We start from the raw sequence: 24,916 nt of genomic DNA, 5'->3' as shown, positions 1-24,916 counted from the left end.
CCTTTTAATTAATATGTCAACACTATGTCTGGCCAGATCCACAAGATTGAAGGGGCAACTATTCTTGTCCCCTCTGTTGCATAAGGGAATTAGATTTCTGAAGATCGTTAGCTCTCTTTTTCCCTGTAAAAGGGGGCTTCACTTTGGAGCTCCCTTCCCATTGACATGCAGACGAACAGCAACTACCTCTCCTTTAGGAAGAAGTTAAAGGCCTTTCTGTTCCCAAAGCAGCCATATGTAGATCATCAAACTCTACAGGTTCCCACAATCAATTAATAAGCTGCTGCCTACATTTTCCCTCTGTCCCCACTATTCATAAGCCCAACCCTTCTATTCTGTTTGGTTCTGTTGTAAATCATGCACTGAACCCTGGAATGGGGATATTAGCAGTATATAAGACCGAATTTGATTTGATCCACACCATTGGGGGGGGGGGACGACAACAACAACAAAGAGGCAACCTTACCAGACAGCCTTCCACAACATTTCTCACAAAGGAGGGTCTTTTACTAAAGCTTAGCTCGAGTTATCTGCAGCAGGGCCCATTTTAGTAAAAGACCCCCAAAAATTTTTAAAAGAGCTGGACCAGGGACTGATTCCTGTGGCACAATACTGGCAACATCCCTTTCCTCAGAATGAACTCCATTTAACACTACTCTCTGTCACCTTCCATTCAACCACATTTTCTAATCCACTCAGTCACTTCAGGGCCCATATCAAGGGCTCTCAGTTTATTTATCAGTCACCTGTGCAGTCAAAGGTTTTGTTAAAACTTAAGTACACCACATTTAGTGCCATCTCTCTGTCCAATTATCTGGTCGCCCAGTCAAAGAAATTGACCTGGGCTGTTGGGTGGGGGTCGGCTCTGCACTACCCAGGTTTAAAAAAAAGTGTTTACATATTTAACGGTTTTTTTTAACCTGGGTTAACCTGGGCATTGCAGAGCTCACTCCCACCCAGAAATCCACCAACATTAAATATAAATGCTGGTGGGTTTCTTCCTGGATGGGGGTGGGTTCTGTACTCCCCAGGACATATTTAAAAAAATTAAATTATATTTAATGTTGGTGTGCATCAGGATGGGGAGAGGGGAGAGAGATTGGGAAGGGCAGGGGAGATACCAGACTACAGGGGACGGATAGGGGGCAGGGCTGGGCTGACGTTAGGCTACTGGAAGGAGTTGGGGGGGTGGGTAGGGAAGGGTAGGGCAAATTCCTGATTGCTGGGCTACAGGGATGGATGGGGGGGTAGGGCCAATGGTGGGCTACAGGGATGGGCAGGGCTGCTGAGAGTGAGCTGGGACAAGGCTGCCCCCCCCCCCCCCGAATCGTCATCACCACTGCCCGCTCACCCGAAGTACCTTGGCTGGCCCCGCGGCTCCTTTCTCTGCTCAGCATTGCCTGCTCCTGTGGCTGCTTTCCTTAGGTCACACATGCTTGGTCTCAAAACTGAGCATGCACGGCCTGAGGGCCCAGCAGCTGCTAGGCAGGCAATGCAAGGGGGAGGCCAGCACTGGAGTTTTCTCTCTCTTGCTCCTGTCAGGATGCGGTCTCCTTGGTCCCATTAGGAGCAGGAGAGAGAGAGAGAGACCCTGGTGCCAGGTCCCCCTTGGAGGCCCAGGCCTGGGGAAATTTGCCCCCCCCCCCCCGCTCCCCCTTCTCGGTGGCTCTGGTGATGGGAGGTAGGGAGGGGTAGGGCGGGCTACAGGACAATTTCAATTTGAGGAGGATACTATAGATGTCACTAGGAAAGTTTTCTTGAAATATGCTAAATCATCTTGTTCTTTGGATGCCTGTCTTCCACATTTGATGTGACATTCTTCAGTGCCATTCTTTTATTGCTAACTGTTTAGTTAAATGCACAGTTTGAGATGGTGTTTTTTTACCCATTAGGGTAGATATTATCCTGACTCCAGTTCCTAAGAATGAATGGCCCATTGTAAGAAGTTAGTAATTATAGGCCTATAGCCTCTATCCCATTTATTACCAAAGAATGGAAGGCTTAGTTGCTTACCAGCATGATAACTATTTAGAAAACTTTGATACATTGCATAGGTCTCAATCTGGATTTTGAAAGCATTTCAGCACTGAGACAGTAGTGGGCGCTTTTGTAGCGTTGGGGAGGACATTACTAAGTGAAGGCAAGTGTGCTATTTTGATTGTTTGATCTTTTGTGCACTTTTGATTTAGTTGACCATGAGATTGTTGTTTTTGTTGCATAATTTGGACACCTATGGCACTGTACGGCAGTGATTTGGTGGCTTTCTTGGTGATCAGTATTATCAGGTGCAGGGTAATAGTCATGTCAGAGCCTTGGAAAGTTTCTTGTGGAGTATCTCGGGGCTCCCTTCTTTCACCCACTCTATTTAATATCATGTTGCAGTCATTGGGAGTAATGTCAGAACAGGCTAAGTTGCAAATTTTTTTTATATATACTGACAATGTTACTGTTCTCTGCCCTGTTCTAGATCACTGGTCTAAAACTTATGTAAGAATTTTAAACTGCTTTTACTTAATTGAAAATTGGTCTTGATTCCCCTGTGCAAATCGTTGATGAGGCATATGAGAGACATTGAGGGGCATAATTGAACGAAAACGCCTATCTCCATGGGCGTTTATCTCCGAGAATGGGTCCGTGAAGGGGTGGACTGAACCGTATTTTGGGAAAAAATAGATGCCCATGTTTTATTCAACAATGTGTGAGCTGGGCGTTTTTGTTTTTCAGCGATAATGGAAAATGAAAGCACCCAGCTCAAAAACGAATAAATCCAAGACATTTATTCGTGGGAGGGGCCAGGATTCGTAGTGCACTGGTCCCCCTCACATGCCAGGACATCAACCGGGCACCCTAGGGGGCACTTTTACAAAACCAAAAAAACAGGTAAAAGAGCTCCCAGGTGCATAGCACCCTTCCCTTGTGTGTTGAGCCCCCCCAAATCCCCCTCAAAACCCACTGCCCACAAGTCTACACCATTACTATAGCCCTAAGGGGTGAAGGGGGGCACCTACATGTGGGTACAGTGGGTTTGGGGGGGTTGGACGACTAATAAGCATTAAGCAGCACAATTGTAACAGGTAGGGGGGATGGGCCTGGGTCCATCTGCCTGAAGTCCACTGCACCCCCTAACAACTCCTCCAGTGACCTGCATACTGCTGCCAGGGAGCTGGGTATGACATTTGAGGGTGAAAATAAAAAGTTGTGAAACATCATTTTTTTGTGGTGGGAGGGGGTTAGTGACCACTGGGGGAGTCAGGGGAGGTCATCCCCGATTCCCTCCAGTGGTCATCTGGTCATTTAGGGCACTTTTTGGGGCTTTATTCGTGAAAAAACAGGGTCCAGGAAAAGTGTCCTAAATTCTAGCTAAAAACGCATACTTTTTTCCCATTATCGGTGAAATGCGCCCATCTTTGTTCGGCAGATAACCATGCCCCAGTTCCGCCTTCGCCACACCTCTGACACGCCCCATCAACTTTGTCCGCATCCGCGACGGAGTGCAGTTGAAAACGTCCAAAAATCGGCTTTCGATTATACCGCTTTATTCGTTTTTGTGAGATAAACGTCCATCTCCCGATTTAGGTCGGAACTTGGGCGTTTTTCTCATTCGATTATAAGCAGGATTATAAGCTTAAGATCAAAGAAAAAACAAAATTTATGTGGTTAGGATCAGCTGCCCATCCTCTTAGGCTTCATCAGTTTACAATAAGAGCAGACAATTTTTTGTTTGAAGATTCTGCTAGGATTTTAGGAGTCATGGTTGATGGTATGTTCAGTATATCATCACAGATAACCTAGGTGGTTAAGAATATAAGAGTAGCCATACTGGGTCAGACCAATGGTCCATCTAGCCCAGTATCCTGTTTCCAAGGCCACAAGGTACCTGACAGAAACCCAAATCGTGGCAACACTCCATACTACAAAACCCAGGGCAAGCAGTTGCTTCCCATGTCTGTCTCAACAGCAAGACTATGGATTTTTCCTCCAGGAACTTGTCCAAACCTCTTTTAAACCCAGATATGCTAACCGCCATTACCACATCCTCCGGTAAAGCATTGCAGAGCTTAACAATTCATTGAGTGAAAAAATATTTCCTCCTATTTGTTTTAAAAGTATTTCCATGTAAGAAATCATTTTGAGACTTTCACATTTAGGCTTGTTGTTCAGACTTTGATTTTATCCCAACTCGATTACTACAATATAGGTTTTTTTTTCAGGTTGTACCAAGACTTCTGTGCATTGTCTGCAGTTAGTACAGAACATGGCAATTCGATTGATATTCTCATTGGGTAGATACGATTCTTTACCTCCCTATATAGTAAATTTACACTGGCTTCCTATTGAAGCTGGGGTTCTTTTCAAATTGGGCACTACAGATTTTCAAATCTGACTTCGAAGTTCTCCATTGTATTTGGATGCAGTCGACCTGAAACTGTATCAGAAACCACAGGTCAGCTGTGTGAAAAATCTCTTTTAATATTCCGTACCAAAATCTTCCAAATTTTTAACTGCTTCTCTTTCTTATCAAATTCCGATGTTGTAGAACTCTTTGCCGGTTGGTATAAGATTAAGGGAGATAATCTTTAGGAAGTTGCTTAAGACCATCTTAATTAAGAAATATCTGATGCCTAATTTTATGTGATTTGTGTCATTATTGTAATTAGGTATTTTCCTTGTTCTTTTTTTTTTTATTTATTGTTACCCGCATTGAACTATATGTGATATTTGTGATTTATAAGTTTTGTATAATAATAATAATCATAAGACGTCATCAGCCCACACACAAAGGAGGTTGTGGAGTTTTATGGCCATATGAATGAAGTCGCGGCTACAGAAAGATTAATAACCACTGTTAACATGGCAACATAGTAGATGATGGCAGATAAAGACCTGTACAGTCCATTGTCTGCCTAACAAAATAAACTCATAACTTAAGGTATGATGTAATTGTCCTTGCCATTTTCAGAACACATACCATAGAAGTCTGCCTGCCACTGGCCTTGTTCTCCAGCTACTGAAGCTGTCATCAAAGCCCCACTCTGGCCCATCCAAATCTGTCCAGCCATGATCAGGACACAGATCATAGAAGTCTATCTGGAACAGGCTTTGCTTTACAATTACTGGAGTTGCTATCCAATCACCACTAGGTTTGTTTGGTTCCATTTTTTCCATGCAGGATTCCTTTGTGTTTATCCCATGCATTTTTGAATTCCCTTACTGTTTTCATCTCCACCACCTCCTGCAAGATGGCATTCCAGGTATCTACCAATCTACCACCCTCTGAGAAAAAGTACTTCCTGACATTATTTTGAGTTGGGGGGGGGGGGGCCCTGCAACCTAAATTCATGTCCTCTAGTTCTACTGCCTTCCCGTGTCTGGAAAAGGTTTGTTTGTATATGAATACCTTTAAAATATTTAAATGTCTGTATCGTATCACTCCTGTCTTTCCTTTCCTCCAGAGTATAGGTCTACAGGTCATGAAGCCCTGAAAACAGAGGGTAGGGTTAAATGGTCATTTCTCTCAATGGAGGAGAGTGAACAGTGGAGTGCACAAGGAATCTGTACTGGGACCGGTACTATTTAACATATTTATAAATGATTATGGAAATCAGAAAGAGGTGATTAAATTTGCAGATGACAAAACTATTCAAGGTTGTTAAAATACGTGTGGACTGTGAAAAATTGCAGGAAGACCTTAGGAAATTGGAAGATTGGGCATCCAAATGGCAGATGAAATTTAATGTGGACAAATGCAAGGGTCCACCTTGGGGGTCAGCACTCAAGAAAAAAATCTGGGTGTCGTTGTAGATAATACGCTTCTGCTCAGTGAGCAGTGGCAGCCAATAAAGCAAACAGGATGCTAGGAATTATTAGGAAAGAGATGCTGAATAAGACCGAAAATACTATAATGCCTTTGTATCGCTCCATGGTGCGTCCACACCTTGAGTATTGCGTTCAGTATCTCAAAAAAGACATAGTGGAATTAGAAAAGATTCAAAGAAGAGTGACTAAAATGATAAAGGTGATGGAACTCCTCTCATATGAGGAAAGGTTAAAGAGGTTAGGGCTCTTCAGCTTGAAAAAGAGACGGATGAGGGGAGATATGATTGAGATCTACAAAATCCTGAATATTGTAGAATGAGTAAAAGTAAACTGATTTTTTTTACTCATTCCAAAATTACAAAGACTAGGGGACACTCGAGGAAGTTACATGGAAATACTTTTAAAACAAATAGGAGGAAATATTTTTTCATCAACGAATAATTAAGCTGTGGACTCTTTGCCGGAGGAGGTGGTAACAGCGGTTAGCGTACCTGGGTTTAAAAAAAGGTTTGGCCATATTCCTGGAGGAAAAGTCCATAGTCTGCTATTGAGACAGACATGGGAAGCAACTGCTTGCCTTGGAATTTGTAGTATGGAGTGTTGCCACGATTTGGGCTTCTGTCAGGTAATTGTGACCTGGCTTGGCCACTGTTTGGAAACAGGATGGTGGGCTAGATAAACCATTGTTCTGACCCAGTATGGCTACTCTTATGTTCAAGTCTCTCATATGTCTTGTGTTGCAAATCCCATACCATTTTTGTTGCTTTTCTCAGAACTGCTTCTTCTTTTTTGCTCTTAGCAAGATATGGCCTCCAAAACGGAACACAATATTCCAAGTGGGGTCTCACCAACAACTTGTACAGGGGCATCAAGACCTCCTTTCTTCTGTTGGTTATACCTTTCTCTATGCAGCCTACCTTCCTTAGCGCATGCAGCAGATGAATCCAGTAACTGGTGGGTTGTGTCCATCTACCAGCAGGTGGAGCTAGAGAGAACTTAAACTGAAGTGAGTGATACTGGACGACCAGCCCCTTCAGTAGCTAGTATATCTCTATCTCTAGCAGGTGGTGGATGACGTCTCATCAGCTCCTGCATTTTCCTAGGCTGTTTGCCAGGTGAGAGTAGGGAGTGCTTTGGACTTGGGTTGATGGTGGTTCAAGAAGCCTTTCAACTGAAGATTTGTTACTATTTGGCAGTTAAATCATAGAACTGAAATACATTATTTGTACAGTCAGCAGTAAAGAGATTTAAAATATACAGCACATCATTAACCCAGATGTCTGCTAGTGAAAATAGTCTGTTCATTAAGGAGCCCTTTTATTAAGCTGTGTTAGGTGCTTCTGAGCACCTAACACAGCTTAAAATGGCATAGCGTGGGATGCATTCAGGCATCCTACAGTAACTTACAAATTGTGTACTAACTGCTAAATACTTTTAATTCTTTGGGGAGAGTGTGTGTCATGGGGCGGAGAGTGGGCATTCCTACACCAATCAGTTAGTGGAGCTACATTACTGCTCGCTGATTTAGTGAAGGAATACCACATGAGCCCTTAGCCATCATTAAATGAGTGGCAGTAAGTGCTCATGTGGTAAAATTGTGTAATGGCTGCTCGCTAATGACAATAGCGCATGGCCATTAATACAAAAAGGCTGTTTTTATGGCTACAGTAAAAATGGCCTTAGTGCACGGGAAAAATCCGCTTAAGGGCGAGCTAAGGCCACATTTTGCTGCAGCTTGCTTATTTATTTATTGCATTTGTATCCCACATTTTCCCACCTATTTGCAGGCTCAATGTGGCTTACATAGTTTAGTTATGATATTGTCATTCCTAAATCAGCAGTAGCCTTTTATAGAAATCTTTCAGGTCTTTCACTAAAAACTAGGAGAGAAACATGCTTAGGCTTAGAAGAATAAAACCTTTCTTCCCAAGACAGACATTCTGTAAGCTAGTGCAATCACTGGTATTGAGCCATTTGGATTACTGCAATTCCTTATATGCGGGATGCAAAGCTCAAACCATTAAGAAACTCCAGACTGCCCAGAACACCGCAGCCAGACTGATATTCGGAAAGGCGAAATACTATAGTGCTAAACCCCATAGAGAAAAATTACACTGGCTTCCACTAAAGGATCATGTTACATTCAAAATATGCACCTTAGTTCATAAAATTATTTATGGAGATGCCCCATCTTACATGTCAGACCTTATAGATCTACCAGAGAGAAACAACAAAAGTTCATCACGTACTTTCTTAAGCCTCCATTATCCCAATTGCAGAGGACTTAAATACAAATCAATACATACATCTAGCTTTTCATACATCTGTACACAACGATGGAATGAATTACCAACCACTATAAGAAAAACACGCGACTTGATGACCTTCCGGAAACAACTGAAGACTTACTTGTTCAAAAAAGCGTCCAAAATGGATCCCTCATAACGATCTGACTCCTAAACTACACCAGACACAATTTTATATTGGAACTCTTTTATTTTGCCTATTTTATTTACACCCTAATTACTGATAATCATACCCTGTCCTGATATCATTATGTTATATTGTTATCTATTTATTCTAATTACTGACAATTATACCTTGTCCTGATATCATTATATTATGTTGTTATCCACTTACCCACTTCTTAACATAATTTTCGTATGAACCTTAATAGCAATAATTCTGAAATTCTTCTCCGTTAATATGATTGCCATAATATTCCTATGCACCTTATCTGTTATATATACTCTGATTCTCTATTCCATCAATGTGATTGTAGTTGTATTATATTGTAAGCAACATTGAGCCTGCAAATAGGTGGGAAAATGTGGGATATAAATGCAGCAAAATACATTTTCCTGTTTCTTGCATGTTAGTTACCAGACACTGCTGACTCCTTAGTCCATCTCTCTTTTTTTTTAAATTTTTGTTTCCAATTGCTTTAGTGAAGCCAGTAGATATCTCACTGAAGTTCTACAGTCTGTCACCGAGTTGGAGCTTGAAGATGCAATAGAAAGAATCATCAATGCAGTTGAAAAACAGCTCTGTAAGTCACTCCTGTTTCTGTTTAAGAACTTTGAGACATAATTAATAACGGTATTGGCACACTGTTAGTGAACACAGTCATTGCTTTCCAGTAAATGATCTCATTTATGAAATAGGATTTTTTTTTTAAATAGAAGGATTAATCCAGATTTAATCCAAACAGTTTTTTGTTCCCTAAGAGCTTCTTTTACAAAGCCGTGCTAGCGATTCCCACACGGCAAATGAGAGGAAGCCCATAATAATTGAATGGACTGTCTCTCATTTGCTGCACCGAAAATCATTGTAAAAGAATCCCTAAAAGAGCTCCGTGGCAGGATACGGAATCTTCCTCCCTTCATCTTACAAAGGTTCTCAGCCAAAAGGTAAACAAGAGGCTATCCTTGGGCTGCAACATAGTCCTTACACTTGATTTAAAGGCTGATCTTTTTTTTTTCACCCAAAAGAAGAGCTTTAATTCTTCTGCTGTGGCAATGCTCATGGCATTTTTTTTTTTTTTTAGCTAAAAAGAGAATGTAGAAAATATAGAATAGTCTACCTACAACAGTTCACTTAATAAGTTCTTAAAAACGTATTTGTTCACTTCTTAATTTTATGTGTTATAAAAATGACTTAGATGGATTTTTGTTATTAAGATTAGATTATTGATTTTAATGTAATTCTATCTGGTTGGGATTTCTTTTTGCTCTGTGATCCGCTATGAATCACAAGTTTAAAAGTGGAATAGAAATTGCAAAATAAAATAGAATGGGAAGTGATCTGTTTTTTGTTGTTAAGATTAGATTATCTGGTTGGGAAATCTCTTTGCTCTGTGATCCACTTTGAATTGCAAGTTAAAAGCGGAATAGAAATTGCAGAATAGAATGGGAAGTAATTTGTTTTCGGATTTGTTAAAAATCTGATTCAAATTACTGTGCTGTGTGGGCTAGAAATTTTTTTCCTGTTTGGACGATAAGCTCTAGGGTGCTAGAGGCCAGGACCACTTTTTTTGGTTGTAGAAGTAGGGCTTTAGATGTATGCTGGTGTTTCCATGGTTCTGTCTTTAATCTCCAGCAGCATTTTCAAATAAGGAAGGTGGGGTTAGTAAGGGAATTTCAGAGAGACTGGACAAACTTGTTTATTTATTGTGTTTGATATATCACAAAATACCTGGGAAGGTATTGGTGCAGTGTACAAAGACTTAAAAATCACAGAGGGGGAGATAAACAGCAGAGAGGCAGAGAAGGATAGAGGGAGGATTAAGAAGAGGGAGAATTAAAGGCTTCAGAGAAGAGATGGGTCGGAGTTCTTTTTTGAACTGATAGACTCTGCTGATTTTTAATGGCGGGAGTAATGAATTCCAGAGTTTGGGATCTAGGTAACTGAAGGCAGTTTCACGTGAGATGGTTAGGTGAAATGCAGAAGTATCTCACCATCATACACACAAAACCTCTGCTAACACAAATGTCTATTCTTTTCTACTTCCATTACCATGTATCTCTCCACCATGCACCAATACCTGTTGTAAAACCAAATGTAAATTCTTTTCTATGCTCAGCATCCACGATGAATTGTAAGCCACATTGAGCCTGCAAAAAGGTGGGATAATGTGGGATACAAATGCTATAAATAAATAAAAAAATAAAGTTGAGGTAAGAGTGAGGAGGTTGTTTTTGACAGAATGAAGGAAATGGCTTGGGGTGTAAGTGATAAAGAGATTGTTGATATAAGCTGGGGGGAGGGGAGACAGCCACTGTAACGAAGCAGAATCTTAAATTTAACATGAGAGGAGACAGGGAGCTAGTGCCCTGTGATCAAAATGACAGAAGTTATGGATGAGCTTTATGGCAGTTGATTGAGTAAGTTGGAGGCATTTGAGAGCATATAGGGAGGCTGGCATAAAGAGAGCTACAGTAATCAATGTGAGGTAAGAACAAGAGTGCGAATTAGGGAAGTGTTCAAGAATGGACAAACAGCTTGGATATGGTGCAGTGCGAAAAAAGAGCAAACAGCAGCGTCCGACTTGGGGGTTTAAAAGTAAGTTTTCAATCAAAGAAAACACCTATAATTTTAACTCAAAATTGAGTGGTTTATTATCCAGGATGAGGCATGAGGGGATATAGTGGTAAGGGTTGGGAAGAGAATGGACTTGCAATTGGAGGAGTTAAGGAAGAGAAGATTATCTTTAAGCCAAATAGTGATTTGTTGTAAATGGGTGTTTGGTGCTAAAACAGAGGAGGAGGGGGTCAGAAATACGGCAAAGAATTTGTCAGCATAACAGAAAGGGGTGCAGCCATGACCCTGGATGATAGTGAGAAGGGGAGCAATGAAAGTGTTGAAGAGGATAGGAGCAAGGATGGAGCTATGTGGGACACCTATGGGAAGATCATAGACTGGAATGACAGCATAAGAAAAGGTAAATTGATAGGTGCGATTGGAGAGGTAGCTGGAAAACCAAGCAAGGATGGTTCTGGAGATGCCGATAGAGTGAAGAAGAAAAGAATGATCCATCAGACTGAAAGCAGAAGATCAGCAGTTATCTTTTTTTTTTTTTTTTTTTCTGTGGGCCAATAAATTCTTTAACTGATATCCTAATGGTCAATTAAAATGTAGGTAAAAATCACTTCTTGCATAAAAGTTAATACTCTCTTGAACAAGAACATTTTAAAAGTAACATTTCAGCCCAGCACACTCAAAAGTTAAGTAGGTTAAATGTTTCCTTCAAGTAGTTAGAACATTTATTTATTGGGATTTATTAACCACCTTTATGAAGAGATTCACCAAGGCAGTGTACAGTAGGTACAGTTTAACATCAAACTTACAATTTTGTTAACAGTATAACAATAGTAAAATGAACAAGTGAAGACTTAGACAGAATGAAAGAGGAAAACTTGAAAGCAGCAAATTGAGACCTAATAATAGGACTACCATGAAACAGGATCAAAAATAAACACATTTAACAGCACTGAAATTCAAATAACAGATATAATATGATGTAAGCATAATGGCGATGGAATATCTAATAAGCACACAATGGTAGGGTGGTGGACTCTCTCTTTCTAACAAAAAGGCTCTGAGGAGTGCTTTTAAAGGCTCCTCAGAGGGTTTAATTTTTGGAAAATGTTATTGTTAGCTGTGTGTGGGCTCTGGGAAATGCTCACTCTTTCTCTAGGAAAACTAGAAATGGGCCTTTGAAAACATCTCTGAAAACCATAAAAATACTATTTATTAAACTTTTACCAACAGTATGCAATATTTTAATAAAGTTCTCTTTTAATTATGGTTAATATAATTCAGAAGATGACCCATTATGAAAGATATGTTACCAATAGTTATTACAAATAAATGGTCATAATATTTTTTTTTTAATGAAGTACCTTTTCTTTTTTTCTTTAGTATCATCTAATATGATTGAACTGTCCACAGTTGAAGGAGCAGTTCAGGAATGCAGTCGATCATGTGATGAAACCATGTATGTTAACCGTTTATTCTTTACATTTTTTAAAACTATTTGCAAAGTTGGCTTGGTGGCAAGCACTTTAGACTTCCATTCAGACAGTGCTTGGTTTTGAGTCAGTTCTTCCACTCCGTGGTCTGGCTTGGTATGCTGCAGGTGGAGTCATGATTATTGTTTTAGAGGGAAACCTGCTGGTCGGGTTCAGGGCCCATAATTTCAAGGCTCTGGAAAAAAGTTCCAATGTATAGCTTTAGCCACGGATTGGCTCTGTGACAACTGGGATAAATAAGTTGGGAAAGATTTAAAATGGGGGGCAAATTTGTGGGAAGCTATGAATGAAGATTATGGTGCCACATGCCAATCTTCATGTCTATTTGAGCTGGAATTACGAAAGACCTAGGTAAAAAGAATAGAAAAACTGCATATAGTATTTATTTCGAGTCTGTAAGCAAAAGTTACATTAAGAAACATCTGAGCTTTTTAAAATTTCTATAATTTTAATTTCTACAAGTCTGCATTAGTGCTGTCCAATTCACGATTCGAATAGATTCGTTTTGGAAAAAAAATTGGGAGTCCCGAGTAGGGATTTCCTCACCTCCCTCCCTCTCACCCACTGTCACACAAGCCGCTGCTTCCCTCGAGGGCCGGTGGAACCTGGTAAGCGTGGTAAGCATGGCAGGGGGGCGCTGACCTCTGAAGAGCGCATCAGGCCATGCTTACCGCCGCCTGGGCGTCTCACCTGCAGGCAGCTCTTGGATCTCACCTGCCCGCCCTCAGCTCCCTGACAACCCTCCTTTCATTCCTGCCGTCCTGGGGGGGGGGTTTAAATCTTTTATTTTACCTCAAGTTGTGGCGGCGGTAGTGAAACCAGCAGGCTCGTCTCTAGCCTTCCCTTTCCTCTCAGTGTCCAGCCTTCCTCTGATGTAATTTCCTCTTTCCACGAGGGCGGAACACTGAGAGGGAAGAAAAGGCTAGAGACGAGCCTGCTGGTTTCACTGCCGCTGCAACTTGAGGCAAAATAAAAGATTTAAACCCTGCAGGGCGGCAGGAACAAAAAGGGGAATATTGGGGGAGAAGAGGGTGGGCAGGTGGGGCTGGGGTTGGAACCGGAACTTGAGGGCTGAAAAGGGGGACAGGTAGGGGCTGGGGCAAGTCACTGGACATGGATGGGAGGGGAGGATAGGGGGCAAAGGAGAATCGCTGGACATGGAGGAGAGGGCAGGGGAGAGAGGAGAAATCACTAGACATGGAGGGAAGGGCAGGGCCCAGGGAGAAAGGAGAAATCGCTGGACATGGAGGAGAGAGCAGGGGAGAGAGGAGAAATCGCTGGACATGGAGGGGAGGGCAAAGGAGAATCGCTGGACATGGATGATAGGGGCAAAGGAGAATCGCTGGACATGGATGGGAGGGGAGGACAGAGAAGAGAGGAGAAATGTTGGACAGGGATGGAGGGGAGAGAAGACAGAGGAAGTGAGATGAACATGAATGTAACAAGTTTAATGCTGTTTCAGATGGATAGGCAATGCCTTAAAATGTGGAGGAGAAATGAAATAACTGAATATCACTAAAACAGCTTCACAAATTATTGTAGCTAATAGAAACAGTAATTATAAACTCTGTAGTTCGTGCCCATTTTTCTTCACTGTTCTTTAATTGCTGCCTGTTTTTGTTTTTTTTTTACCCTTTGTGATAAATTTGCATGTGGGCCTCACTATTTCAATCTAGTTAAATCGAATCGAAAAACCAATTTTTTTTTAAAGAATCGAATCGTACTGAATCAAATTTTTTAGCTGAATCGGACATCACTAGTCTGCATACTATTTAAGAAGAGAGGCAAACGTTTGCTCAAATGGCTATATTTTTACAAAGAAATTATGTATAAACTAATAGATTTAATTTGGAAAATTAAATTCATCTGATTTTTCCAATCAACAAATGAAATATTAGATAAATGTCTTACTGGCACAAGGAGACATGGAGGTGTATTTTCAAAGCACTTAGACTTACAAAGTTCTATAGTAACCTATGGAACTTTGTAAGTCTAAGTGATTTGAAAATGAGCCCCAAAGTGACCTGTCTAGGATCATGGTGAGCTAGTGGCAGTAGTACTGAGCTTATAATTTGCAGCTTTTGAGCCCCATTCTAGTGCAGTGATCATCACTAGTGGGGCCACTTTGGAAAACAGTTAACTTGAGTAAGTATTAGAGCCATGATCATCACTGATAATGCTGCTAGCCTGGTAGCTTAGGTGCACTCTAAGTCATCTAACTAAAAATGTCTGCTCTTCACCCTGTATCATAAACATAGCATAACATAAACATAAAGGAATCCTGTGCAGAAGAAATGGGATCCTCAGAAGCTTAGCCGAGATTGGGAGGCGGGGCTGGTGTTTGGGTGGTGGGGCTAGTTCTGGGCAAGACTTCTACGGTCTGTGTCCTTAAAATGGGGCTAGTTCTGGGCAAGACTTCTACGGTCTGTGTCCTGAAAATGACAGATACAAATCAAGGTAAGGTATACACAAGAAGTAGCACATATGAGTTTATCTTGTTGGGCAGACTAGATGGACCGTGCAGGTCTTTTTCTGCCATCATCTACTATGTTACTATGTTCACCCTGTATCCCCTTTTGTACCTGTCAGCCTCTACCATCTTGTCCCCACCCCATTCTCCTCCAAGCCATATATAGATGCGCCCTTCACCCATAAGGCTATTGTAGTGGTGTACAGTTGAGGGTAGTGGGTTTTGGGTAGAATTTGGAGGGCTTGGCAGACAACATAAGGGGGTAACCGTGAGATGTGTACTTGGGAGCATTTATATGAAGTCTACAGCAGTGCCCCCTAGGGTGCCCCATTGCTCTCCTGGGAAGTCTGGGGGACCAGTCTGCTAAAAATTCTGGCCCTTCCTACATCCCAAAGGCTTGATTTAGTGGGTTTTTAACTTGTGAAGGTTTTTTTTTTTTTTTTTTTCAAATGGCCTAAAAGTATAAACACACAAAGCACAAAACCTTGTTTGAAATGGTATTAAAAATTAAAAAAATAGACATTTTTTCTTTTTTTGCTTTTTTGTTCGGATTTGGGACGTTTGCAAAACATCCAAAGTCTGACTTAGACGTCATATTGAAAATGCTCCTCCACTTAATTTTTGTAAGTCTACGTACGTTGAAAACACACCTCAAATTGTCTTAGCATTTAACTTCCAACACACACAGAGGGGAGGTTGCTTTAATTCCATTAAATATTTTATGACGTCTGCTCTTTTGGAGGCTACCTACATACATTTAAAAGTTCCAAGGTTTACTTGGACCCCAGAGAAAAAAAATCTGTGTGTACACCAAGCAGAGATTTACCCTGGTTCTTGTTTCTGTCAGACCTTTTTGGCTGACAACTGACTGAACTTAGTTTTAGAAATAATATTTTTTGTACATTTACTCTCTAAATATCTGCTTATATTTGTGCAACTGCCATATTGTTTATTGTTATCTATGTAATCTGGTATTCTCCGAGGACAAGCAGGCTGCTTGTTCTCACATGTGGGTCGACTTCCGTGTCGGCCCAGGAAATGGCAAATTTTTCACCAGCAAAATTAAAAAGTTTTGCCAGAGCCTTCTGGTGTGCGAACTGCGCGCACTGCACATGCGCGGACAACTTCCCGCCCGGCGCATGAGCATGCCTCCTCAGTTTTCTTTTCTCCGCATTGAGGTGCGGTAGAGTTTTTCTGTGCTCCACTCAGGCCCAGGAAAGAGTCTTCGCGAGTTTTTTGGCTTTTCCATTTATTTTATTTCAATTCTACAGTTAAAAAAACAAAAGAGTTCCCGTAGTTTCTTTTACTTTTGTCCCCTTTTAAAGTTTCCTTTGTTTTCAATGCAGCCGGGTTATTCCCTTCTTTTCTGTGCCCTTTTTTCTCTTAACAGGCACAATCGCGTCTTTTGATTTCGCTGAAGCCGTTTTTCCTTCCATGTCATCGAAGACACCCAGCGGCTTCAAACATTGTACTTGGTGCAACCGGACCATCTCCGGTACCGATACCCACGCCTGCTGTATCCAGTGCCTTGGGCCCGACCATAGCCCAGCCGAAGAAACGGACCCAAGCGTCTCGAGAAGCCAAACGAGAAAAGCTTTTTGGGGCTTGGTCCGGTCCTTTGACGTCGACATCAAGAGGAGCATCGACGTCGGGAGCAGAGGGTAATGGCTGCTGAGAGACCAACTCGCGCTGGGAGCAGTGAGGCATCGAGTGGGTCTCCACCTACCTCAAGGCCTCCTGTTATGCAGGTCGGTCCCGGCTCCGAGGAGACGTGAGGATTCCACGTCTTCCTCATCGGTACCGAGGAGTCTCGATGACGGGCGTCGAGCAAAGGTGAAGAAGCACCGTCATCGTTCTCCTTTTGAGGCACGCTACCGGGAGCTCCGGGGCATTGAGAGAGTTGGCACCCGAGAAGCGTCGGCGCCGAGAGGATCGCTCCCCCTCGATACAGGAGGTGCCGATGCGTCGGTCTCCTAGCAGCTTGATACCTGCTCTCGAGACTCTACAGATTCTGACACTGCCTGTTCCACCGACCCTGCAGCCTTCTCTGATGGCGGCTCTCGATGAGCGTATCCAAGCCTTGTTTCCAGAACTTCTGGAGGGACTGCTATGTCAGTCAGCTTCGGTGTCGGGGGTGCTTGTGCCTTCTGTACCATCTGCTGCAGTGGTGTCTGGCCCTTCTGCGGTGAGGTCTCCGACTGCGGTGCCGCCTCGACGTCGGCTACCACCCAGGTCGACTCCCCTTCGACATCGGTGGAGAGAGCTTCGCCACAGTTGGATCGGGTGTCGGCCTCTCCACATCGACATAGAGGACATCGTTTCTCGGCGTCAAGGCAGGTTCAGTGTCAAAGTACCTTGACACAGGCTTTATCCAACACTGAGCAGGAGCGTTCGTGGGAGTCAGAGGAAGATTCCAGGTACTTTTCTTCTGATGAGTCCTTTGGGATTCCCTCTGACCCTTCCCCTCCGCCAGAGAGGAGACTATCTCCACCGGAGAGTCTGTCCTTTTCCTCTTTTGTCCGGGAAATGGCTACGACTATTCCCTTCCCTGTGGAGGTTGAGGATGAGCCCAGGACTGAGATGCTCAAGGTCCTGGATTATTCTTCTCCACCTAAAGAGGTTGTAACCGTTCCTCTGCATAAGGTACTGAAGGAAGTCCTTATGTGAAACTGGTTGGCCCCTCTGGCCCTGTGGTCCCAAAGAAAGCTGAATCCCAGTATTGGATCCACGGTGAACCTGGATTGATGAGGTCCCAGTTACCCCACAATTCCATGGTGGTGGTCTCTGCCCTCAAGAGAGCCAGGAGTACTAAAGACTATGCTTCGGCGCCCCCAGGCAGAGAAGCTAGAACTCTTGATTTTTTGGGGGAGGAAGACGTATCAGGCTGCTATGCTCGCCGCCAAGATTCAGTCATACCAGCTCTTCACGAGTGTGCACTTGCAGGACTCGATACGGCAACTGTCGAGCTTGGTTGATGCACTCCCTACGGAGCTGGCCGAGCCTTTTCACCAGGTGGTCAGGCAGCAGAAGGCGTGTTGAAGTTCCTGGCCAGGGGTACATTTGACACTTTTGATGTACCATCCAGGATTGCTGCTCAGGGTATAGTGATGCGCAGACTCTCATGGCTGCGTGTCTCTGACCCTGGATCATTCTGTCCAGCAGCGAATTGCAGATGTTCCTTGCTGGGGGGACAACCTTTTTGGTGAAAGAGTAGAGGATCTTGTTGATCAGATCAAGAAGCATAATGATGTTATGGATTCTCTCTCCCACCGGGCGCCTTCTGCTACTGCCTCCTCATCTAGGAGGTATTTTGGGGGGAAGAGGAGTGCTCCCTATTCCTATCCTAGGCGTAAGTACATTCCTGCTTCTCGGCAGCCTGCCCAGGCTCATCCCCAGCGCACTCGTTCTCGTCAACAGCGTGCATCTAAGGCCCATTCTGCTCCCCAGCAAAAGCAAGGGATGGGCTTTTAACTGGCTCCAGTTAAGCATAGTTTCAATAAAAGTGCCGTACCGGATGACTTGCCGGTTGGAGGGAGGTTGATATTTTTTCACCAAAGGTGGCCTCTTATAACCTCCGACCAGTGGGTTCTTAAAATAGTCCGGTTAAGATACACCCTCACTCTGGAATCCAAACCTCCAAATTGCCCACCAGGAGCTCATTCATACAGTTCCCAGCACAAACAGGTACTTGCAGAGGAACTCTCTGCCCTTCTAAAGGCTCAAGCGGTTGAACCCGTTCCACCGGGGGAAGAAGGGCTGGGATTCTATTCCATGTACTTCCTTGTGCAGAAAAAGACAGGGGATGCGTCCATTCCTAGACCTAAGGGGCCTGAACAAATTTCTGGTTCGAGAAAAGTTCAGGATGGTTTCCCTGGGCACACTTCTTCCCGTGATTCAGGAGAACGATTGGCTATGCTCTCTGGACTTAAAGGATGGTTAAGATACTTCCTGCTCACAGGAAGTAGCTTCGATTTCAGCTGGGAACTCAGCACTTTCAGTACCGTGTATTGCCTTTTGGTCTGGCGTCTGCGCCCAGAGTGTTTGCAAAGTGTCTGGCGGTAGTAGCAGCGTCGCTACGCAGACTGGGAGTGCATGTGTTCCCTTATCTCGATGATTGGATGGTGAAGAGCACCTCAGAGGCAGGCGCTCTACAGTCCATGCGAATGACTATTCAGGTGCTAGAGCTACTGGGTTTCGTGATCAATTACTCCAAGTCCCATCTCACCCCAGTACAGAAGTTGGAATTCATTGGGGCTCTGTTGAACACAAAGACAGCTCGAGCTTATCTTCCCGATGCAAGGACAGACATCCTCCTGTCCCTGGTGTCCATGGTTCGAGCGTCTGAACATATCACGGCTCGGCACATGGCCTCCACAGTTCATGTAACTCCCATGGCACATCTACATATGAGATCAGCTCAATGGACCATAGCTTCCCAGTGGTATCAAGCTGCAGGGAATCTAGAGGATGTAATCCAACTGCCCACTGACTTTCAGAATTCTCTTCAGTGGTAGATGATTCCATCCAATTTGACCTTGGGACGTCCATTCCAAATTCCTCAGCCACAAAAAGTGCTGAAGATGGATGCATCCCTCCTGGGGTGGGGAGCTCATGTAGATGGGCTTCACACTGAAGGAGCTTGGTCCTTTCAGGAAAAAGATCTTCAGATCAACCTCCTGGAACTGCGAGCAATCTGGAATGCTCTAAAGGCTTTCAGAGATCGGCTGTCCAACCAAATCATTTTAATTCAGACAGACAATCAGGTTGCTATGTATTACACCAACAAGCAGGGGGGCACCGGATCTCGCCCTCTGTGTCGGGAAGCCGTCCAGATTTGGCTTTGGGCGTAGCATCACGACATGTTTCTGCAAGCCACTCATCTGGCAGGCGTAAACAACAGTCTGGCCGACAGACTGAGCAGGGTAATGCAACCTCATGAGTGATCACTGAACATGAGAGTAGCCCGCAAGATCTTCCGAGCGTGGGGCACCCCCTCGGTGGATCTTTTTGCCACTCAGATCAATCACAAGGTCCCTCAGTTCTGGTCCAGGCTTCAGGCCCACGACAGACTAGCGTCAGATACCTTTCTCCTACATTGGGGGACAGGCCATCTGTATGCGTATCCTCCCATACCTCTAGTAGAGAAGACTTTGCTGAAACTCAAGCAAGACCGCGGAACCATGATTCTGATTGTGCCCTCTTGGCCCCGTCAGATTTGGTTCCTTCTTCTTCTGGAGTTGTCCTCTGAAAAACCGTGAAGATTGGACTGTTTTCCAACCCTCATCAACCAGAACGAGGGGTCGCTTCTACATCCCAACCTCCAGTCTCTGGCTCTCACGGCCTGGATGTTGAGAGCTTAGAAATTGGCTCTTTAGGTCTTTCAGAGGGTGTCTCCCGAGTCTTGCTTCCAGGAAAGATTCCACAAAAAGTGTTACTCTTTCAAATGGAGGAGGTTTGCCGTCTGGTGTGACAGCAAGGCCCTAGATCCTTTTTCTTGTCCTACACGGACCCTGCTTGAATATCTTCTAACTTATCAGAGTCTGGTCTCAACATCAACTCTGTAAGAGTTCACCTTAGTGCGATTAGTGCTTATCATCACTGTGTAGAGGGTAAGCCTATCTCTGGACAGCTTTTAGTAGTTCGCTTCATGAGAGGTTTGCTTTTGTCAAAGCTCCCAGTCAGCCACCACTGTCATGGGATCTTAACGTCGTTCTCACCCAGCTAATGAAAGCTCATTTTGAGCCACTGAATTCCTGCCATCCGAAGTACTTGACCTGGAAGGTCATTTTCTTGGTGGCTGTTACTTCAACTCATAGGGTCAGTGAGCTTCAGGCCTTAGTAGTGCATGCACCCTATATTAAGTTTCATCACAACAGAGTAGTCCTTCACACTCACCCTAAGTTTCTACCAAAGGTGGTGTCGGAGTTCCATCTGAACCAGTCAATTGTCTTGCCAACATTTTTTTCCCCATCCTCATACCCGCCCTGGTGAAAGCAGTTTGCATACCTTGGACTGCAAGAGAGCATTGGCCTTTTACGTGGAGCGGACAAAGCCCTTCAGACAGTCCGCCCAGTTGTTTGTTTCTTTCGACCCCAACAGGAGGTGAGTCACCATTGGAAAATGCACAATCTCCAATTGGCTAGCAGATTGCATTTCTTTCACTTATGCTCTGGCTGGGTTGACTCTAGAGGGCCATGTCACGGTTCTTAATGAAAGAGCCATGGCTGCGTCAGTGGCTCACTTAAAGTCAGCCTCCATTGAAGAGATTTGCAAGGCTGCAACGTGGTCATCAGTCCACACATTCACATCTCACTACTGCCTTCAGCAGGATACCCTTTGCGACAGTCGGTTTGGGCAGTCGGTGCTGCAGAATCTGTTTGGGGTTTAGAATCCAAATCCACCCCCCTAGACCCATTTTTGTTCTTTTCCAGGCTGCACTCTGTTAGTTGTTTATGATTTCAGGTCAATCTATGTTATGTCCTCGCTGTTGTGAGGCCCAGTTGACCAATGTTCATTGTTTTGAGTGAGCCTTCCTGAATCAGAAGGCACAGCCTGGTAATGAGCCTTGGGATCCCCCTCACAAATTTCTGCCTTGGATTCAGCCATGTCTAACACCAGCTCTGACAAATGTACATTCCAACTAACATATTCTATTTAGTAAATACCTTTATTATCTGGTCAGATATATATATATATTTTTTATTGTACTGGTCCCAGTCTCTGATTTCTTCTTTCCTCGGTTTTCTTTTCATTCTCTTGCTAGGGTCTTTTGTCCATTTGACACTTATTTCTCCACGTCCATCATCCATCTCCCATCTGCTTCCCTATCACCCCCCCCCCCCAAGTTCAGCATCTCCCTTCTCTGTCCATATCAGTCTCCTATGTCCCGCATCATGCCTGTTTCCCTCCCACTGCCCCATATCTAGCTTTTCTTTTCTGTATTGCTATTACCCCTTGTGTGTCCATAACCCCCTCGCTCCCCCTTCCCCAGGGCTAGCATTGTCCCTCATGTCCATATCCTCCACTGTGTCCAGAATTGCTCTAGCCCCATCCTATCCAGTATTTCCAGTATTTTCTCCTTGTGTCCTATTGCTATATTCTCCCCATGCCCAGCTTCTCCTTTCTGTGTCCCTATCCCTCCACATGCCAGCTACTCCCCTCTCTTTCTGCTTTCATTGCCCAATATGGTCTCTCTATGCTTCCCCTGCCCAACATTGTCCAGCATGTTTCCAATCCTTCCCCCACCTCCCACATGATGCAGCATCTGTCTTTCCTCTGTGGCTTATTCAGCATCTTTCCCTCTGTGGGTCCAGCATCTCTTGCCCTCTCTTCCTTCCATGCCCCCACAGCCCTTTATTTTGTGCTCTCTCTAGGTCTGTCATCTTTACCTCTCTCTCCCCTTGTCTTGTATTTTTCCTGTCCCTCTCCCCTACACAGGACTCACATCTCATCTGTCTTCCCCCCCCCCCCCCCCCCAATATAGTTGGTACCACTTCTGTCCCCTTTTCCAGTGGGTCAAGCATCTCTCCTGTCCCCTTCTCCTCCATGGATCCAACGCCTCTGCCTCTCCTTCCATCCATTCCCGAAAACCTATCTCTTTTGGAGGTGGCAGCAGCAAGAGCAGCGATAAATATACTCTGCCTGTGGCCTGCCCAGAATCCTTCTCTGGAGCCGTCCCACCCATCAACTTCCTGTTTACACGGGGGCGGGATGCACCACAGAGAAGGATTCCTGTCAGGCATCAGGCAGCATGTGTTTATTGATGCTGCAGCCATGGTTTGAAAAACTGTGGGGGAGAGGGGGGATAGGAGTGATGCTGGTTCCATGGGTGGAGGGACAGAAAGGGGAGAAAGAGATGCCACTGCAAAAATTTATGCAAAACAAAAAATATGTGATGGAAGGGCTGGAGATTCACTGAATCCCCTGACTGCACTCCACTGGTGTGTGTATAGGTTTTTTCTGATTACTTCTCATCTTCAGACACCGAGCTACTCTTTTCCCTACTGAAGCTTTCAGCCATTGTAGAGCACCATACGTTTCCGTATTGATGCTCCACTGGCACTGCACGTTCACTGGCCTCAGGCTGATGTCCTAAAAGTACTGACTCGATTGCATCAGCATTTTTATTTGTACTTGGTAAATAGTGACCCAGTGTTAGTCCCTCCAGTTCAGCCTACTTTGAATTAGTTAAGTTTGGGTAATGATTGCATGCAGGTGATCCAGAAAAGGAAGTAAACAAAAGCTGCTGAACTTAGGACTGATAAATCTCCTGATGAGAAGTTTTGGCTGAATGGATTTCATTATACAGATTGCTTTTACCTTTCCACATTGCCTCAGAAGCTGACACACATGTCTGATGCATGGTAGCATACATACAAAGGGGCTGAATTATTGCAAGTCTGAAAATTGTGAGAAATTGCACCAGTTAAGGTTTTAGCCTCAGCTAATGACAATTGGCAGTTTTTTCTAAAGCCTCTGACTTGTAATAATTCAGCCATTTTTCTGTTGGGTAGTGTGCAAATTTGGAGCCATATAGTAGAGTAGGGGGAAGCATAGACAGAAGAAGAAATGGATGGATGGATGAACAGTACAAAGCATAAAGACATTAGCAAAGCTCTTTTATGGTTGAGAAACTTAATATATTACCAAAATTGTTTGTAAACAGCAAACGGCATTTCAAAAAATTAAAATTTTATTTTGCTGAATTTCAGAGAACATGTTTTCAACATAATTGGGGCTTTTGACATTCCACGCTATGTGTATAATTCAGAAAGAAAGAAGTTTCTTCCGTAAGTCAAACGTTTCCATTCTTCAGCTCATATCTAATGTTGATAACTGTAATGTGCTATGCCCCTAAAGTTGTCCTCTCAACATTTAGGTGTGTGTGTGTGTGTGGGGGGGGGGGGGGGTGAGTTTAGTATATCATACCCTAAATCTCTTATTTCCTGAATTTATAGCAGAGATTTTTATTGATTTGGCAGCAGGCTAACCAAATGTCTTACATTTTCACTTGTGTTTTTCATAATTGAGTTTTCATGAATTTCATTATTCTTTCTGAAACCCCTGTAAGGACGACAACATTTTTACAAACTTGCTTACAAAACTTGAATGCTTTTACTTTTTGTACAGCTTAGCAATGAGTAGCCACCCTGAACCAAATCTATTTGGAGCTGCCCGGGATAAGGCAGAGCTGTTCCGGGAGCGATACACCATCTTACAACAGGTGAGATGCAGAGTGGACAGTCTTCGAATTACAAAACAAATTTTCATTGTATTTCTAAAGTAAAAATAGATCAGTCCAGATGAGCGGGTTCTTCCTCAGGCCTCTACCAGCAGATAGAGACAAAGGAAAAAAGGCTTGTGCGTCCTCCCCTATATAGAATACAGTGCATCCATTAGAGCATGACATGAGGACAAAGTTTGTCCCCATCCCCTAGGGCTCTATCCCCATCTACACAAGCCTCAAACACTTATGATTTTATATTTAAATCTTTTTATTAGGAACAATATTCTGAACAACAGTTTATAAATCACAAAAAGAAAACAATAATAATGGTGGTGGGGAGAATCCAAGATGGCTGCTTGAGGGACGTCATGCAAAGGAGCAGCTCTGTGCTTCCCCTCTTTGTTGGTATGGGGAAGAAACGTAAAAGTTGCGAGACTTTCCCTCTGTGTCTCATAAGAGAGTAACTTACTGACAAGTTTCCAACACTGAAACCTTCGCTGGAACTAAAATGCTGGTCTCTCCTGCAGTGCTGCAAGATTAAATGAATTCTTTGCTTCGGTCTTTATTGAGGAAGTTGTGGGAGAGATACCGGTGCCAGAAATGATATTCAATGCTGACGAGTTAGAGAAACTGAATCAAATTTCTGTAAACCTGGAAGATGTAATGGGGCAGTTTGACAAATTGAAGAGTAGTAAATCACCAGGACTGGATGGTATACATCCCAGAGTATTGATAGAATTGAAAAATGAACTTGCAGAGCTATTGTTAGTAATATGTAATTTATCCTTAAGATCAAGCATGCTGCCGGAAGATTAGAGGGTGACCAATGTAACTCCGATTTTTAAAAAGGGTTCCAGAGGTGATCCAGGAAAT

The 24,916-nt window shown here is 43.6% G+C and overlaps 1 protein-coding gene across 1 annotated transcript in view; it reads left to right on the top strand.

Moving 5' to 3' along the window:
* The window catches only part of POLE2 (DNA polymerase epsilon 2, accessory subunit), a 126,008-nt gene that overhangs the window by 6,542 nt on the left and 94,550 nt on the right, over positions 1-24,916 (top strand). The window contains exons 3-6 of the mRNA XM_030214324.1: positions 8,766-8,866; positions 12,238-12,313; positions 23,529-23,606; positions 23,947-24,040. Of these exons, the coding sequence (XP_030070184.1) occupies positions 8,766-8,866; positions 12,238-12,313; positions 23,529-23,606; positions 23,947-24,040 (349 nt within the window). The remainder of the gene's footprint in view (positions 1-8,765; positions 8,867-12,237; positions 12,314-23,528; positions 23,607-23,946; positions 24,041-24,916) is intronic.

Source organism: Microcaecilia unicolor, chromosome 9, assembly GCF_901765095.1.
Source record: "Microcaecilia unicolor chromosome 9, aMicUni1.1, whole genome shotgun sequence".
In the NCBI taxonomy this organism is placed as follows: domain Eukaryota; kingdom Metazoa; phylum Chordata; class Amphibia; order Gymnophiona; family Siphonopidae; genus Microcaecilia; species Microcaecilia unicolor.
The sequence above is the reverse complement of the archived record's forward strand: the minus strand, read 5'-3'. Positions and strand labels throughout refer to the sequence as shown.